Raw genomic sequence first — 17,962 nt, 5'->3', positions numbered from 1 at the left:
ACTGGCAACTGCCAGGCAATGTACAGTGCACGCGTTTGGCGATACTGGACGGAGAAGTCAAGGCGAAGGAAGCACGACGAGGCACAGGAATGCATTCAACTCGCTGGCGGGGACGCCGATGCAAAGTCTAAGATGCTAGACCAACGCAGTACTCATCAATCAATGATCAGCGTTCCTCGGTGGTTGAGGTATTATGCAGAGGACATGGAGTCGGAGGGACTCGAGGTATGGACAGGGACAGCCTTGCATGGAATCGGCTCAGCGAAGGTGGGCATCGCTCCCGTGCGCGAGATTCTGATCAATCACCAACGGTCCGTCCATCGATGAGGGATGGTGGTGAGGGAGGACTGGAGACTGGACGCTGCATCCATCCATCCCACTGGCAGTGATCCCACAGGGGCTGCGCGGCGCTGCCCCTCAGCTTCCAGGTCCCCTTGACTTCTTCCTCCCCAGTCCCCGGTCGCACCTCAGGCCAAGTCCATGTCCAGTCCAGTCTTCAGCCTTCGGCCCCTTGCTTTTCTCTTTCAACCACCACCCACTGTTCATTCCATTCCATTCCTCACCCTCGTTCATCTTCCCCTTGACTTCGGTCTGTAGATACTTGATCCTCCCAACCTCGACGACCTCTACCTCCGTACGCTCGCGTATCTCCCTCCACCCAGAGATCCGCGCCCACGCAAACGTCTTCTCCACTGGGGGGCAGCCGCTGTAGCCTGTACCACTACCACAAGCACGCGCCCGCATTACGTCGGTCATCGATTCAACTACCGAAACCTTGATCGCGGAAGCTCTCATCAGACGCAGCAACACAACATAAGTCACACAACCTGCCTCCCACCTCCTCCCCGCACCGTCGACGTGGGACAAGATCGCCAACCGCGCTCACAACGATACGCACGCCCATCTGCCCGTAACCATGGCCGTCATCAATGGCACGGGCAGCCCTGCCCAGGCGCATGACCCTAACCTCCACGACACGGTCCTAGTCGACCAGCTCCCCTCCGACATGTGGACGGAGGGTATGGTGGTACGCCCCAATGGCAACGTCCTCACCACACGCCTAGAAGAACCCGATCTGTTCTCCATCGACATAGCCACGGCTGCGCACCCCGAGAATGAGTACGACTCGGTGACACCGCGCTTATTAAAGCGCTTCCCCGACGCCAACGGGTGTTTCAACCTCTGCGCTCTCGAGGGCACCAAGCGCGAGGAGTACGCGGTGATCACAGGCTTCGCCGACCTTGCGCGGGGCCAGTTCCACTCCTGGGCGGTTTGGCGCATGGCCTTGCAGCCGGACGAGGGCGACGACAAGGCAGAGTACACGAAGATCATGGACATCCCCGACGCTAGGTTCCTCATGGGCATCGTGCCCGTGTCAGATAGCATTCTCGCCATTGTCGACTCGATCCTCGGGCGCATATGGCGCGTCGACTTGGCAGGTTCCAAATGCTCGGTGCTCTTTGAGGACCCGTCACTGGCCGCGCCTAGCGAGGCCAGCGTCTTTGGCATTAACAAGTTACGGTTTAGCGAGCGATTCGGCTGGTTCACCAACACCGGCACCGGCAAGCTCTATCGCTTCCCCATCGAACGCACGGACGACGGCAAGGATATCAAGCCTGCAGGCGACGTGGTGGAATTGGCAGCGGATCTCGAGAACGCGGACGGCCTCGTGATCACGCCCGATGGTAGCTCCGCATACATATGCAGCTACACTGCGGGTCATCTCTGGCGAATCGACACGGACGGGGAAGCGGGCTCCGGCAGCAGCACGGTCCACCTCCTCCGCGACGATCTGGTGTCGCCAACGGCGATGGACTTGGTGTACAAGAAGAACGACAAGCCGACCCTGTACATTATGTGCTGTGGCCGTTTGAATTCGGAGGTGTTGGAGGGTGAGAGGGGCCACTGGCTCGGCCTGGCCAATCTCGACAAGGACCAGCTACAGATCACGGTGACGGTGACCACCGAGGTCACATACGAGTACATTTGAGTGCGGCATTGGCCCGCCCGACCATGGATATACCGGTCTCTGTCATTTTGGATAGATTTTGTTGCCATCTATTTAGTAGAGAGTAGCAAACAAGCAAATATACCCCCCTTATACGATGCCGAGGCAGTCATGTTCGTCTAGCCTCACACTTGTAGAGCGGCTTTGCATTGTCATCAGCGGAGACTGTTGTTCCACTTACCTGGGATTCGGCAGCGGCTCGATTCATGTGGGCTTTGGGTGGGGGAAGGGACTGGCGATCATACGAGTTCGGTTCGAGGCGGCGAGTGGGGGATCTCCCCAACCTGGGGCTATGGGGCTGTTCGACCTGGTCGTGACTCGTGAACATTGCGGCGCCAGTGCGGTATTATGTGACATATCCCCTTGACCTTTGCAGATACGTAGCTCGCATTCATCTAACAACACAAAGTACCCGAGCATAGCTCATCCGTGGTCTACAAGTATAACAAGTAGTCTCCTCTGCCCATTCGTCATACTCCTGCGCCTGCTCGTTCTCTCCGATTACCGCAGCCGCATAGGGTCCAGAACCACATGGCCGTGTTCCTGCAGCTCTTTGAAAGACTTCCAACCACACGCTTGGTCCTCCAGATGTGCCATCAACGCGGACAGCAAGCCGAACTCACTGACACAGCCATCGGCATTCGGACAGTGATACCACTCAAACTCGTGAAACTCGCTATTCATGTGATCTGCCAGGCCGCCGACAGTCTGGAAACCACGATTGCAAAGGGCACAGCTGAAAAGTTTCTTCTTTGGGTCCCAGGAGCTCTCGCGCGTGGGCTGATGGAGCTTCAAGTTTGTGATGGTGCCCATATCGTCGCACAGACACACGGCGTTGAAGATGTCGCTGCGTTTGGGGTAAATACCTGGGCAGTTGCCTCGCTCGAGATGCATGAGCACTGCGCTGACGCGGTCGTGGCCGTAGGGGCAAAATGGACACTGGACAGGCTGCCCAGGGAGTGAAGTAGCCACATGAACGTGATGCGGTGGTGTTGGCGGTGGAGTCGGACTCACAACTGCACTGACGGTGGCTGGTTTCTTCTTGTGCCGGACGAGAGAATAGTTGCGGTCGCCGACGTGTTGCTGGGAGTTCAGGTGCTAGTTTGCGTCAGTGCTGGCTGCCAACGACGAAGCTGTCAGGCGCGGGTGCTTACGCTCTCCACGTTGTTCACATTGTCCATCATTCTGCCGCAAGGGCCACAGAAGCAGTGCTCGAACACCTCGTGGTCGTTCCGAAGCCTCGTCGTGGCATGGCGTTGGCTGCATTTAAGAAGGCGGCAGGTATGCCCGTCATCTACCATGGCGAGCGCCACGCAACAGTCTTCGTGATCTTCTTCTAGGCCGCATTCTCCGCACTCGTAGGCGGGCTGGCAATGGCCAGTGTCGATGCAATGTTGATCCCGTGCGTAATCGCCAGCCGGAAAGATTCGATCACACTCGCCGCATCCAAACATGGTGAAAGAACTTGGTAGTTGATGAGATGGCGAAATTTTGCGAGGGTCGCTTCTTAGGGGGGTGTTGATCGTGGCCAGTGTTCGCTCGCAAGTGTGACTCCCTCTCACGCCTCGCTCAATGCGTGCCCGAGGAGGACCTGACTTACTGTCGGTGCAGTGGCTCTTCCAGGTAGTGAAGTAGAAGGCAGTCTTATCATAATCTGACTGTCAGATCCAGTGTACTTCTAGGTGGGCAAAGAAAATGACATTTAGCCACGACGAGGTGTTGAGTAAAGAAGGTGGCTTTGGAGATACAAAGTGTCGCACAATGTAGGAGGGATGTTTGGTGAAAAGAAGAAAGACAGGCTGTGAAGGACTAAGAGCGGTCGAGGTCTCTTCGCCTCATCTATTAGTACTACACAAACCGTACCGTAAGTAATCACAGATTGGCAGGTGCAGAACCACTGCAGGGTTGCAGCGTCATAGCCGATAGCTACGATTCATTGATTGCTGCCTCCTGGAAGGTTCAGTACCACAGGCCATTCTCAACGTCTACATTAGTAGTAGGTACCTCCCCTTGGTCTGCCGCGGTTCTGCCCATAGGTTGAAGCTGTCAATACTTCCTGCCGATAGTGAGACAAGATTAAAGCTTTTCATACCGTTCACGCCATGATCACTGAGTGACACCCTGGCAGTTTCAGCAATGACTAGGGCATCCTGGATCCACTAGTCAAATGAGTCAATGGGACGAAAAGTGAGAAGTATGTGAAGCGAACATGAACATAGACAGGGTACAGTAGTCCGAAGCCTCGTAGTTCGTGCGTGTATTTTGTATCACGTGCTTTCGCGTGTAGCACCTTCTCCCCGGACCTTAGTCATTCTCACAACATCCGAATTAGGTCTAGCGTGATAATGGCAACGTGAAAACTCAAAGGCCTTGGCAGCAAACTCACATCCACAAACAATTTCATCCGCACGTCACAGCACTATCAGATTCGATGGACGACACTAAGCGACCAGGGCCGTATCGCCGCCCAGGCAAAGGAGGACGAGGCGGACGTGGAGGACGCGGTGGAGGCGGACGGGGCAGAGGTTCGCGAAGCAACGGACAAGGCCAAGACCGCCATGCTCCATCTCACGATGACCACCAAGATGAGCACAACCATGAGCAGTTGGCGCCCGTCAAGAAGGAGACTTCCGCCCCTCAGGCGACGGGTGCACCTACGACGAGCGACCGCCGATTCGCTGACCTACAGGGCGTTCATCCCCTCATTGTCAAGGCCATCACGGAGGATCTCAAGTTTGAGAACATGACGCCCGTCCAGGCCGCGACTGTCGATGAGCTGTTGCCGCCCAACCGTCATGACTGTCTTGTGCAGGCCAAGACTGGCACAGGCAAGACACTCGCCTTCCTCATCCCGGCTCTGCAGACCATGATCACACAGAAGCGGCCGGCCGACGCTGGCATCTCGCTGCTCGTCATCTCACCGACGCGCGAGCTTTCCATGCAGATAGCCACCGAGGCAACCAACCTCCTGCAGCGGCTGCCGCAGTACCGTGTGCGCGTCGTCATGGGCGGCACCAACAAGAACGCAGAGGAGAGGCAAATTTTGGGTGGCTGCGAGATCCTCATTGCTACCCCCGGACGCCTCCTGGATCACCTTTCGAACCCGGATATTGTGTGGGCGGTGAGGAACGTGGACACGCTTGTCCTTGACGAGGCGGACCGCCTCCTGGACATGGGTTTCAAGAGGGATCTGCAGGAGATTGTGCGTCACCTGCCGGACAAGAAAAAGACCAACCGCCAAGGCATGCTCTTTTCGGCGACAATTGCTCCTCACGTCCAGCAGGTGGCGAGCTTGGTCCTGGACCAGGGCTACGAGTTCATCTCGACGATCCCCGCGGGCGATGTGAACACCCACCAGCGTGTTCCCCAGTATCTCATCGAGGTGCCTGACTTTGGCTCAGTTGCCCCGGCCATGGTGGGCTGCATTCAAGAGGAGGCAGCGCGGACGGATCTAGGTGGACCATTCAAGGCCATTCTCTTCGCCCCTACTGCGGCTCTTGCCGACTTCTACGGCAACATTCTCTCGTCGCTTCCTGGTGTGCCACCTATCCACATCCTGCACAGCCGCATCTCGCAGAACCGCCGCACCAAGACGACGGATCTGTATCGCGCCTCGCCGTCCGCGATCCTTGTCGCCACCGATGTTGTTGCTCGCGGCATGGACTTCCCCGGCGTCACCACCGTGCTGCAGGTTGGCATCCCCTCCGATAAGCAGAGCTACATCCACCGCCTGGGTCGCACGGCGCGTGCCGAGGCAGATGGTCACGGTGTCTTCATCGTCGCTGCTGCGGAAGCCTGGTTTCCTAAGTATACCCTCAAGGAGATTGAGTTCAAGCCAAGGCAGGCCAACATGTCGTCCGCAGAAAGTGTGATGGCGATTGCGACGAGGATGCAGGACCAGGAGAAGGGCAAGATTTACCAGGCGTGGTTGGGCTACTACAACAACCACATGAAGTTTCTCAAGTGGGACAAGGAGGAGCTTGTCCGACAAGGCAACGTGTATGCGCGCAACGGCCTGGGCGCACCCGAGGTTCCGGCCATGGCCAAGTCGACGGTGGGCAAGATGGGCTTGAAGGGCGTCAAGGGGCTGAGGGTGGTCCCCGATCCGCCTCGACAGAGCAGGAACGGCGGCCGTGGCGGACGTGGCGGCAGACAGTAGAAGTCTCCTCCTATCCTCGCCTTTTCGACGTTGTCGATTTGAGCAGAGATGGGCGCTTCGGGGCACGTAGTGATTGGTGACTTGGAGAGATTGATGTGGTGCTTGGTGGACATTACTCATGATACCCAACGAACGATAGACGAGGAAGGGCTTGGAGAGGCCATGATTGGACTTTATGCAGATAGACTTTTGGAATTACGAAGACACGAATAGAACCTTGACAGGCTGCATTCTCTCCGTACTGTGATCAGGACGTCTGCATTGAACCAGGGTTTCAGCACTGGATGGACAGCCTCAGCCCCCTCATGCTACTTGGACTGGGGGAGACATGAAGATGCGGAGGGATTAGGGGATGTCCAACTTACCCCTGATTTGAGTCTGGTCGACTCCAACAAGAGTCCGAACTTCACACATCCAAGTCTAGAAACAAAGGTGGGTGTCAAAGCAAGAAAAGGACCGTTTCCCGCCGCAAACTGTCTTGAGCGCTTCAAAACGGTGGACGTTGTCTGGGAGCGTTCCGGACTTGCGGTCTCAGCTTCGTGAGTTCAACTAACAGATGCTACCCACCGAGACATCACATCTGGCATCGGCTTCCCCAATAGAGTAATAAGGCCGCCTCGGCATGATCATTAGACCAGACAGAGCCTTCATGTTGATAAGACGCCCATGCGCGCAGGAGAGCTGGACGGCTCCCGGGTAGGCAAGACTTTGCGGTTCCATTCTTCCGCACGGCCACTGTCCTGGATCCACGACTCCAGAGGAGAGAAGAAAAAAGGGTCCCAAACTGACCGAGAAAAGCGCCAGAGTCCCATAGTCGCACCGAGATGAGTCTCGGACCGGGACATGCGCAGCAGACAGCAGATCAATGCCATCATGACGCTGGAAACCGTAGCGATCCCCAAGTGACCTGCCTGAGTGACGCAGCCCACGTCATTCACCAATACACAAGTGAGGCGACGTGTTTTGCTTGTTCTGGTCCATTGTGCCACGGGAAAATGCAAGCAACATGGTGAAAAGGAGAATGCTGATGAGGCAGTCCTCTGTCCGGCAGTTGAGCCGAGTAACGGACCGAAGAAAGTGGCCCGGGACCCTCAACGGACATGCCGCCATGTGGATCTGCCGAAGACTTCGAGAAGGCCGTCTCCTGACAGGCGATCGGGGCTCCAGTTGGAGTTGTTGGACAGCGTCGTGCGGTGGTTGTCACTTGTCAACTTGTCCTCTCTGTCGGGCTCACTATCTATGGGGAAAGAGTACAGCGTCGGCGCGGGGTTGTTGCGAGACGTGCTGCAATTCTTTCTCGCCATTGACGTGCTGCGACGACGCGCGGAGATGGTCATGGTGCCTGTTGGTCGTCATCTCTGACAAGTGGTGGTGATCGGCCGCACGCTCCTCCTGGGATCCATAATTGGACACTCAACGGGCAGACCAAGCTTGACTCGCGATTAGTGAAACGGACGGGGAGTCCTCTCCATCGTGGCCACCGTCTCCAAAATTGAAATTGATCTGCTCTTTGACGTTGTCAGAAAGCTCCGTTGAGCGTGGCCTCATGGAACGGATTCCGCACCCCGTGGCTGACTAGAGTGATGCGCCAAGAAGGATTGCGATCATCAAGATTCGAGACGAGACGTTCAGCTCTTACGTCAACCGAAAAAGGCTGCATTGAAGACCTGGGGAGGATGGACACCACCAGTATCGAGAGACGTTTGTCTTCCGTCTAACTCTGGGCTAAGGACGCAACCTTCTCAGGGAGATCCCGTTAAGCTTAATGGTGACATCATCCCAGACGGCAGTGCCAAGCACCCAGGTACGGAATGTGTGCGCAGTAACAGCAACAAGCACGTAGAACTAGAACCACAGGCCGAGGTTTGAGATCATTACGCATCGACATTGCCATCGCATGATCAGAAAGTTTTGACAGACCCAGTGATTAGAGATGCTCATCGCCAACACGACTCCTGTCTCCAGCGAAATTCGCGACTCCGCTGGTCGGACCTACTTGGTACTCATTATGCGGTGGAGGTCTCTTTCCAGCGCCCACATGGCCTGACGCCAAAAAAGAGCGCCGCTGACATCGGGCCTTCTAGTCTAGTGACGGGATCCTGTGCGTGCGCTGATGTGAACACTGTAACTAGAGTGACTTCACATTGCATGACGAGGCCAAGGGTCCTGAGACCTCGCCCTGATTGGTCCGACGTGGGTGTGTGCAGCCGGATTTGGGAGGGCGGCTTGACCTTGGAAAATGTCCAGGCCATCGTCAGTGAGAGGCACTGCAGTGAGAAAGGACTCGTGCAATGCGTAACGAAGCAATTGTGCTTGGATGGCAAGGCGGTGGTTACTTGATCAGCCAAATGACATGGAATTACACTGTCCGTACGTACTGCGTACGAGGTGGTGAATGACATGGACCGCTGGCAGCCTACTAGTAGCCTGAGCTTAACCTATACCTTACTCGCAAGGGTTGGCAGGTGCCGTGCGCGGTGCTGCAGCCGCACCTGCACTGCCGGATCCAGTCCATCGTCGATCACCACGACATCACTCACTCTCTGATCGCACGCCAACGACGACCACACACGCCGAGAAAACTGTGCGAGCGCCAGTCCGCCCACCGTCTACGATTTGATCGCGCCGAGACGGCCAGTGGAGATGTCAATCCACCCCGGAAGTTGAACGACAGTCAATGGCGGGCCCCCAGTCGGCGCCACGGGGCATCCATGGGCACGCACGCGACGTACCTGATCCTGCTCTTGCTCCGCACCCGACTAGCTCGTGCGGCGCGCCGAGCGATGAAAGCAGCAATATTTACTAACCTTTCTCGATCCTCGTCGCCGATGCCCAGCTCTCCCAGAACACCCTTCCCTCGTCAGCCAAGCCTCTTGTCGTGGAATCCGGGGTAAAAGTCGTACTACATAAACTGCGTCGCACCCTCTCCTCTCTTCCCCCTTCAACCTGCCCGATCCACGACGCTTTGAGACATCCATCTCTCCTCAGACACGCGGGTCGTGACGAAGCGAGACATCAACACATAAGAAAAGAGACACTCCACAGACAGTTGCCCAACATGTGGGGACGCATGTGCGTATACACCCAACACTCCCATGACAACCGCAGAGAAACTGACAGGATAGGTCCATCAAGATCAACGGTGCCGACTGCGGCGCCGAGGCCATCCTCCTGGGCGTCGTCACGTCCATTGGTGGCTTCCTCTTTGGCTACGACACCGGTCAAATTTCCGCCCTGCTCACCTTCACCGACTTCATCGACCGCTTCGCTCAGGGCCCCGAGGGCAACAAGGCCTGGCAGCCCATCATCCAGTCCCTCGTCGTCTCTCTCATGAGCATCGGTTCGCTGATCGGCGCTCTGACGGGTGCCTACACGGCTGACTGGTGGGGCCGCCGCAAGTCGCTGACCTTTGGCGTCTTCATCGTCATCATCGGCAATGTCATCCAGGTCACCGCCATGCGCTCGTGGGTACACATGATGATGGGCCGTTTCGTCGCCGGTCTGGGCGTCGGCAACCTCTCCGTCGGCGTGCCCATGTTCCAGTCCGAGTCGTCGCCCAGGGAGATCCGTGGCGCCGTCGTCGCCTCGTACCAGCTCATGATCACCATTGGCATCCTCGTCGCCAACCTGATCAACTACGGTGTCCGTGAGATCCAGGAGCAGGACGCCTCTTGGCGCATTGTCATCGGCCTCGGCATCTTCTTCAGTCTACCTCTTGGCGGCGGCATCCTCGCCGTGCCCGAGTCGCCCCGTTGGTTGGCGCAGCGCGGACGCTGGGAAGATGCCCGCACGTCCTTTGCCCGTCTCCGTGGCATGAAGGACGACCCCGGCAACCCGCTTGTCGAGGACGACATTAACGAGATGAGAATCATCCTTGAGAAGGAGCAGCAGGTCGGCTCCGGCTCTTGGCTCGAGTGCTTCAACCCCAACACCGGCGTCCCCAAGCTGGTCTACCGTACTCTCCTTGGTATGGGCATCCACTTCCTGCAGCAGTGGACTGGCGTCAACTACTTCTTCTACTATGGTGCCACTGTTTTCCAGTCCTCTGGCGTCGACGACCCCATCCTCGTGCAGCTCATCCTGGGTGCCGTCAACGTGGTCATGACGCTCTACGGTCTCTGGGTTGTCGAGCGCTTCGGACGTCGCTGGCCCTTGGTCATTGGTGCTTTCTGGCAGTCCGCCTGGCTGGTCATCTTTGCCTCCATGGGTACCGCCATTGATGTGAACAGCAACTCGACCGCTGGCATCGTCATGATTGTGTCGGCCTGCATGTTCATTGCCAGTTTCGCCGGTACCTGGGGTCCCATTGCGTGGGTCGTCATTGGCGAGACCTTCCCTCTGCGCACACGCGCCAAGCAGGCTTCGCTCGCGACTGCTGGCAACTGGCTCGGTAACTGTAAGTTGGCTCGCGTCTTTTGCCACAGAATTGTAGCTAACATAACGCAGTCATGGTCGGCTTCCTTACACCCCTCGCCACCGATGGTGTCGGCGGCAGCCCCGGCATCAAGTTTGCCTACGGATACGTCTTTGCGGGCACCAACTTTGCCGCCGGTCTCCTCGTCTGGTTCTTCCTCTACGAGTCCCGCACTCTGTCGCTCGAGAACGTCGACCTCATGTACGGCCAGGATGGCCTCAAGCCCTGGACCAGCCACAAGTGGGTGCCTCCCGGCTACATCACCCGCAAGGAGCGCGACACAAGTGCCTTCCGCAACATGTCCGTCAGCGGACCTACCGGCAACGGGCATATGGCGGGCGAGAAGAAGAGCACGGACAACAGCGAGGACTTTTTGCCTGGCACTGCGAGAACAGAGCATGTGTAAGCGGCGAGTGTAAGATTACACGGTGGCAAGCCGTTGAGCGTGTGGCGTATACATACATTGGGTTTGGATTGCATAGCATGTACACGGATGGTTTATCAATTTTATGAACGTTCAACGAAGTAGTTGCTCACATTGAGCGTCACTGATGGTTTGCCTATTCCGCAATGGGAATTCAAGTCGTATGTGCTTGATTGTATCTAACAATAATCTTGGGTTATAAAGTCTATGTTGTATGTCATGTCTAATTTGGTCCCTCATTCTCTTCGTTTCGAGCCGTCGAGCCACTGCTCACCGCCTCATCACTACTCCTTCTCCCGTGCGTAGGCGCCTGTTCCGGCGTCGCCTGCTCCTCATCCTTCCCCTTGCGCGCCATGGTCTCCTTTGTGGGCGCGAACTTGCTTCGCACCCGGATAGGCTTGCCATACTTGTAGAAGACAAACGGGATCACGGCGAGGACGGCAGCGAGCCCGCCGATGAGAGAACCGCCGCCGCCGACGCCCATGGCGCTAAACATCTGGTTTACCCAGAGAGGCGCGGAGGCGGCGCACAGGGAGCGGGAGATTGTGTTGGCGGCGATGGCCGAGGCGGCGTACATGAGGTAGCTGGTCATGTGTTAGCCAGGACAGAGTGGTGAATGGAGAAAAGAACTCACGTGTCAACAAGATAGTTGAGATAGCCCACAAAGATGAGCAGCAACGATGTCGAGAGCAAGGCCCCCGCAATGGTGGGCACGATCCAGTGGACAGAGTTGTACTGCGCCGACCAGGCGAACCAGAACATGGTGATGGGGAACCCGATCCCGCCCAGGATGGCCAGGGGCAGACGGTCCTCGGGCTCGAGATCCTCCATCTTGGCCTTGCCCTGCTCAATCTTGCGCTTGCGGCGGCGCGTGTCGAGCATGACGATGAGACCACCTAGGACGGCGCCCGTGACGGTGCCCAGCAGGGGCAGCTCACCGACACCCGAGTTCCAGCCACGCTTCTCCTGGAAGACAATGGGGTAGATGCTGAAGAGCATGTAGAGGAGGGTGTAGACGACGGACATGTAGACGGCGCAGAGGAAGGAGATGGTGTCAAAGAGGATGATCCAGGGTCGGGTGAGGGCGACCTTGTACACGGCGACGAGCGACCGGTCGCTGTCCTCGACGGGGGCCTTGACGTCCTCGTACCCGGGGATCTTGGCGGCGCGTACCCGCCGGGCCTTGTGTAGCAGGATAGTCGGCCCGTGCGTCTCGGGGATGGTGAACATGAGGATGAGTGAGGCGCCGCCGAGCCAGAGCAGGACGTAAAAGGACCAGCGCCAGTCCTCCTTCAGCTCGAGGAAGCCGGAGATGACAGGGCCGAGGGCAGGACCAACGTAGACTAAGGCGCTAAAGGCGGCCATGGCGTTGCCGCGCTCGAGGGGGTTCCAGAGGTCAGCGACGACGCCGGGCGCGTTGCTCAGGGGCGCGGAGACAAAGGTACCCGTGAGGAAGCGACCGACGAGGAGGCTGCCAAAGTTGGGCGCAAAGGCGCAGAGGAAGTTGAAGGCGAGGTAGAGGCTGAAGGAGGTGTAGAAGATCCAGCGACGTCCGTAGAACTCGCTGAGGGGCGCAAAGACCAGCGGGCCGGCGACGTAGCCGAGGAGGAAGAGGGTGATGGTGAGGCCGGCGGCGACGCGGGAGACGTTGAAGCTCTGGGCGATGGAGCCCAGGCAACCGCTCGGGGAGGAGGAGGCGAACGTCGCGTTCATGACGAGCCAGACGGCGGCGACGGTGATCTGCCAGCGGCGCGCGGTGCTCCAGTTCTGGGGGTTCTCGACGTCGTTGGGCGCAAAGTCGACATGGCCGCTGTCGTTGAGGTAGGGGGCTGGTGGTGTCTCCAGGTGCTTGGTGCGAAAGGGCTTGTTGTTGGCCCGGGACAGGACCCTGTGAAGGTGGTCCATGTTGATGCTGGGGGTTTGGTAATAGTCAATCGATCAAAGATTCATCCGTGAATTCGAGAGTCAATGGCAGCCGCACACTGCACTTATAGCGAGAGCGAGAGATGGTCGGAGTCTGGAGACACTCGCGCGAACGAACCTCGCGCTCCGGGGATTACGGGCGATGTCTGGTGGCAGGACAGTCGTCCACGCCAGCTCGGAGTTTTCACTTGTAGCAGTCATCATTTAAACCCGAGCGGTGGTGACTGGTGACTGGGTGTCGTTGTCGGTAGTGGTGGTGCCGGGATGGCGCTGGGGGGAGGGAGTGGTTGACGTCAAAAGGCGGATCTCGCACGCATCGTCGTCCATCGTGGCCCGACCCATAATTCATCAATCCATCTGTGCTGACGAGCGGCTGCGACGGCATCGCGAGTGCGGGTAGAAGCGACCCTGCTTGCGCATTTTTAATCACCGCTCGTTACTCAGCGCTGTGGGATGATGGTCTGCGCGGCAGTGGGATGGACTTGAAGTTGGTCATGGACTCGGTTTCCGAGCGGACATTTCACTTTCGGAATCATCTGCGCCCTACAGCAGACAACCATGAGGGTCCAAGGGTCATTGACAGCATGAAAAATAACGCGAGATGCCAAGCGCACCACAAGTATCCGCACGTAGGGGTAAGGCTGGCTTTAAAGCCTTTACACAGCGATCAACGCGTCACACCGTGGATCGATGAAGGGAATAACGAAGAGATTTTTTATTGACGACTCAATTCTCAGCACAAGTTCGACTTGCTCAATAGGCTATTCCGCCGAGACATCGTGTTGAAAGCTGTTAGATCGCAGTTTGGCACAAGACGTCAACCTGTGGGTGTCTGCTACCGGGTAGCCCGGAACCTTTCATCATTGGCGACTTGACCCTCGATCAGAGGTTGATGACAAGTTGAAGGATTGCGGCTAGTGCCGTTATCAGGACGGCACTCACATACGTGTCAGTTGGCCCTGCAAATCACAGCGATAATCGCGTCCTTTGCTACTTTAGCCAGAAGCGACAGGCGGCCCGCCCCGTAGGATTCGATTCGGCTGTCGGAGCCAGGGACGTGGCGTACAGGCCCCCAGGGAGTAGGGAGTAGGGTGTAAGCTGTCATGCTGTGGACGCAGATCCCATATTCGCGAAAGACACGAGTGTTTACAGGGCATTTCGTCCATGCGTTGCATCAAATACTGTAACTTTTGGTGATCGACCAGTATCGTGCCTGTACAGCAAGGACAGCCTACCCTACACTCACTGCGGCCAAAGTACATGTACCAGACGCTACTCATATTCACAATGTTTTCAAGTGCTGTCAATAGCATGGTTGCCCAGGTATCTAGTGTCATCAAACATCATACAACCGCCCCGCCCACGCTCTTAAGGGACCCGTCCTCCTCGGTCCGCCGACTCTGCACCGACTGGCCGCCCCGGACATTGGTGACGGTCTTGAGCCCATCCGGCAGCGAGTCCGTGGACGCCATGCGCATCCTTCTGCCATTGTCGTCCTCCGCTGGCAGCGTGCTAATCTCCACCTCGTGCTTCTGGTAGATCTTGAGCGGGATGGGGTTGATGTGCTCCTCGCTGGCGGAGCGGTCTGTCTCGCCCAGGGACCCGAGACTGTCGGCGCGTCGTCGGTGGCGCTGGCGGTCAATGTAGTTTGTCGAGCGGAACTGCGAGTTGGTCTGGACGCCGCCTGAGCGCTGGTTCGAGTAGTACTTTTCGGCAAAGCTCTTGAGGTTGAAGACGCGCTGCATCAGGGTCCACGTCAGGGGCAGGTTGGCGGCGATGATGGCCGTCGAGGACTCGCGGATGTACCAGAAGGTCCAGTCGCTGCCAAACGGCTGGTTGAAGGAGTAGTACTTGTTGAGGACGGCCGAGACAATGGTAAAGGTGCCGACGGCGAAGACGCCGCAGAGGACGGCCTTGCGCTTGGGCGAGAGCGTCGACTTGAGGAAGATGGGCAGCGGGATGACGATGATCATAATGTCCGACGAGATGTTGAAGACGGCGTTGGTGATGAGGTGGTTCGTGGCGGCGGAACACTGGGCTGGGGGGTGTCAGCATACACATAATGTAGAGGATAGGAGGCTACGCACTGCTCTTGGGGGGCACCGCCCAATACTCGTGAAAGGGCCGGCACCAGACGCCCAGGTAGAGGATCTCCATGACGACAAAGGTGACGGCGGCGTAGGCGGCGACGATCTTGACAGCCAGGTTCTGACGCAGGGACATGGTGAGGCGGTGGTACATGATGAGCAGGCAGGCCTTGACGAGCCAGATGGTGATGCACTGCATCTGCTCGACGACGAGGACCATCTTGGAGCCGAAGACGCGCTCCTGGATGTTGGCCGCGTCCAGGGGGGTCGGGTCGTTGGGGTCAATGAGGTTGCTCGACGTCGTCGATATAATGTTCATGCCGACGATGAGGACGGTGTCGGTGGCCATGGCGAGCAGCATGAGGGCGTCCTCGACCTGCAGCTTGCGCCACGAGCCGAGCAGGAGGCGGCGCGAGGCCCTGGATGGCGTGTCAACAAGGAAGATCCCAAGGACTGGGAAGATCCCAGGAAATGGGACAGATTGCCCGCGGGATGCACTCACATGCGGATCATCACCACCACCCATGTCACCGCGTACCAGGTCCAACTCTCGGCCGTGAGGGTGAGCATTGACTCGGACGACATTTATGCGAAGGGGTCGTCGAGTCCGGTATAGTCTCAGTACGGCATCCCAGGGTAAATGATATCCTGTTGCCCTGTCGCAGAACGCTCCTTGGAAGTATGTAGACACAACAAAAAGAAAAGAAAAGAAAGCCAAACGACTAGACGGTGTTGGTAGTGTGAGTATTAGTAGGTACGGCAGCGGCGGAAAGCAGCACCAACGACGGGCGTGGGCGGTTGAAGGTAATTAAGTGAAGATACAGGAACGGCTGAGGCAAGCCTCCGTGCGCCTACCTTATGTGAAGCAAGGTAAGGTAGTTAAAAAGAACTCTGATTGAGGCCGCTGTTGGCGGCTGGTGCTATCGACGACAGGAAAGTCTCCATATTATCGTTCTCTAGGCCAGCGGACAGCCAGCCAGCCGAGGACACCCACACCACCATCAATTGACTCTTCACCAGCCTCGCTAAACCAATCTGGGCCTAATCAAGTAGGGAATCGACCTATCTTTCATTGGCGAGCCAAGACGCCAGGCCGAGGACATGACACGCCGCCGCCCCCAATTCCATTCTAGAAGCCATCCCCGACGATCCCAGCCAGCACCCCAGCGTCCCACGTCGCTGGGCGGCCGGCACGTTCAACTGGCTGGCAGTGGCTGCTGGCAGTCATGCTGGCAGTCATGCTGAGCCTGCAGGCACTATGCCACCTTCTACATACGTCTTACCACTTGTAGTCCAGATGGACAGGGTCATCCAGGCCAGGTGGCCTTCCACGTGTGAGGGCACGTCGCAGATGGGACGGCATTGGAAAAGCTGAAGCGAATCGCAGGGGCTCGACCCCTGGCAGACAAATCTATGTGCGCATGTACGTCGACGGATTGGGCCAACGAAGAGTTTGACACGAGCCCTCCCGGACCTGGCTCAGACCTTCAGCCGCATATTGGCGTCGTCCGTGCTCAGTCCATCTCTTGGAAGGCACGACAATTCTGCCAATGGCCGAATGGACAACATCATTACTAGCCGATGACGGTCCGATAGGTCATGATAGTTCGAATGAATGGGCCATAGGCCAATGACAGCGGCACGGCTGGCGACGATGGTGGATTGAGCGATTGAAGCCACTGGGACGGTGGCCCCCGATTTTCCCCATTGATCGACGTCGTCCTCGGGGCAATATCCCTCATTTTCATCGCCCTTCTCCTCACTGCTCAAGGAGACCCTCTCAGGGCTGGAGATGGCGCGAGACGACCGTCTGTGGAGGACGATATGGGCTGGGGCAGCGTGTGGGTGTGACTCGTGACTGGAGCTTCCACTAGTATCCGTACATGGGCTATAGTAGTGGCGAAGATAGTCATATCAACCCAGCCGTCTTGGCCCTGCCCCTGGGCCAGGGTTCATTAATTACGATTTCGTACTTGTACGAATGTCTGTGGGAACCACACACAGCATGATTAGCATCTCCAGTTATTTGGACCATCACTATCCGGCTCCTATCCCCTGTCGCTCTTCTGTCCTTACTCCCCTGATATGATGATGATGGTCTGATATGCAGCCCTCTGACTCGCATTTTCTGGCGGCAGCACCTCGCCCGTCACGAAAGAAATGTCGTTCGTCCCAGTATGGCAGTATCCGGCCTGGCTGGGGTCCCCTGGCCATAGATGCTCACAGAGTCACAGACTGGAGCCACAGTCACATGTACCGAGTACGTGCGTACAGCACAGGTGACAGCGATGTGATGCATCATCCGTCGGGACAATAAGGGATCCGATCAAACAGCAATTCCCCCAGGAAATGATTGATCAACTTCCCCATGCTTCGAGAAGCCCAAAAAGAGCACGTCTTCCAACTTAATAATTACCAAGTTACCAAGTACGCATACAGCCCGCCCTCTCCCACAACCCCTTTCAACGGACGGCGACCCACCAGCGAGCGCCACACGCACCGGCCGTCTCGACTCTCAACACGCCGTGATAACACCCCTGACAAGGCAAGGAGCAACAGCATGACATGACTTGACTTGACACCTCGGACAATGTTCTCCACGTGCAAATCTATCCGGCAGTACTCCGTAATACCGCTAGCGCTGCGAGGCGAGGCGTCGTCTATCGATCCGAATGGAGACGTGGCTGGCCGCCGCGACGCACGAGGTCTCGAATCGCGTGACCCCAGCGTACGATTGCTCTACCTATCTACAGCAGCTCATCTCCAGGTGGGACTCGTGAACATGATTTGCCAGACGGGAGCCAACCTATCGTCCCCCGAGCTCTGTGCGGTGGGCGGCGTAATAAAGGGGGGGGGGGGGGCCGCGTTGCGTCGCCAACAGCTCTAACTGATTAGTCCGTAGCGTCCAAGACCTAGGCGGGTATCGCGGCGCATTCTATCACGTCAA

General features: G+C 57.4%; 6 protein-coding genes across 6 annotated transcripts; 3 read left to right on the top strand and 3 right to left on the bottom strand.

The window, feature by feature from the left end:
* Window positions 1–916: 916 nt before the first annotated feature.
* Window positions 917–1,990, top strand: F5Z01DRAFT_632000 (uncharacterized protein; the record flags this gene model as incomplete). Its single annotated transcript, XM_046261829.1, has 1 exon — window positions 917–1,990. The coding sequence occupies one exon, from the start codon at window positions 917–919 to the stop codon at window positions 1,988–1,990; it is 1,074 nt and encodes a 357-aa protein (XP_046122832.1).
* A 519-nt stretch (window positions 1,991–2,509) lies between these two features.
* Window positions 2,510–3,192, bottom strand: F5Z01DRAFT_669642 (uncharacterized protein; the record flags this gene model as incomplete). The annotated part of the gene is made up of 2 exons (XM_046264446.1): window positions 2,510–3,106; window positions 3,163–3,192. The coding sequence occupies 2 exons, from the start codon at window positions 3,190–3,192 to the stop codon at window positions 2,510–2,512; spliced, it is 627 nt and encodes a 208-aa protein (XP_046122831.1).
* Window positions 3,193–4,439: 1,247 nt separating this feature from the next.
* F5Z01DRAFT_614424 (P-loop containing nucleoside triphosphate hydrolase protein) lies at window positions 4,440–6,167 on the top strand (the record flags this gene model as incomplete). Its single annotated transcript, XM_046260815.1, has 1 exon — window positions 4,440–6,167. The coding sequence occupies one exon, from the start codon at window positions 4,440–4,442 to the stop codon at window positions 6,165–6,167; it is 1,728 nt and encodes a 575-aa protein (XP_046122830.1).
* Window positions 6,168–9,225: 3,058 nt separating this feature from the next.
* On the top strand, window positions 9,226–10,987 carry F5Z01DRAFT_631997 (general substrate transporter; the record flags this gene model as incomplete). The annotated part of the gene is made up of 3 exons (XM_046261828.1): window positions 9,226–9,239; window positions 9,293–10,563; window positions 10,614–10,987. The coding sequence occupies 3 exons, from the start codon at window positions 9,226–9,228 to the stop codon at window positions 10,985–10,987; spliced, it is 1,659 nt and encodes a 552-aa protein (XP_046122829.1).
* Window positions 10,988–11,114: 127 nt separating this feature from the next.
* On the bottom strand, window positions 11,115–13,157 carry F5Z01DRAFT_8672 (major facilitator superfamily domain-containing protein). Its single transcript, XM_046267189.1, has 2 exons — window positions 11,640–13,157; window positions 11,115–11,589 (listed from the first exon to the last, which is right to left on the bottom strand). Exons 1-2 carry the CDS (start codon window positions 12,908–12,910, stop codon window positions 11,229–11,231), a joined length of 1,632 nt encoding a protein of 543 aa, XP_046122828.1. The 5' UTR covers window positions 12,911–13,157; the 3' UTR covers window positions 11,115–11,228.
* Window positions 13,158–14,271: 1,114 nt separating this feature from the next.
* F5Z01DRAFT_669638 (uncharacterized protein) lies at window positions 14,272–15,600 on the bottom strand (the record flags this gene model as incomplete). Its single annotated transcript, XM_046264445.1, has 3 exons — window positions 14,272–14,966; window positions 15,016–15,434; window positions 15,518–15,600. The coding sequence occupies 3 exons, from the start codon at window positions 15,598–15,600 to the stop codon at window positions 14,272–14,274; spliced, it is 1,197 nt and encodes a 398-aa protein (XP_046122827.1).
* Between the last annotated feature and the right edge of the window lie 2,362 nt (window positions 15,601–17,962).

Source organism: Emericellopsis atlantica (genome assembly GCF_019669845.1).
Source record: "Emericellopsis atlantica unplaced genomic scaffold F5Z01scaffold_1, whole genome shotgun sequence".
Classification (NCBI taxonomy): domain Eukaryota; kingdom Fungi; phylum Ascomycota; class Sordariomycetes; order Hypocreales; family Bionectriaceae; genus Emericellopsis; species Emericellopsis atlantica.
This window is presented reverse-complemented; position numbering and strand designations above follow the sequence as displayed.

Coding starts and splice junctions, on each gene's coding strand:
- F5Z01DRAFT_8672 (XM_046267189.1), bottom strand. CDS start 12,910: ATGGACCACCTTCACAGGGTCCTGTCCCGGGCCAACAACAAGCCCTTT. Junction 11,590..11,639: donor CTCAACTATCTTGTTGACAC/GTGAGTTCTTTT, acceptor ACACATGACCAG/CTACCTCATGTACGCCGCCT.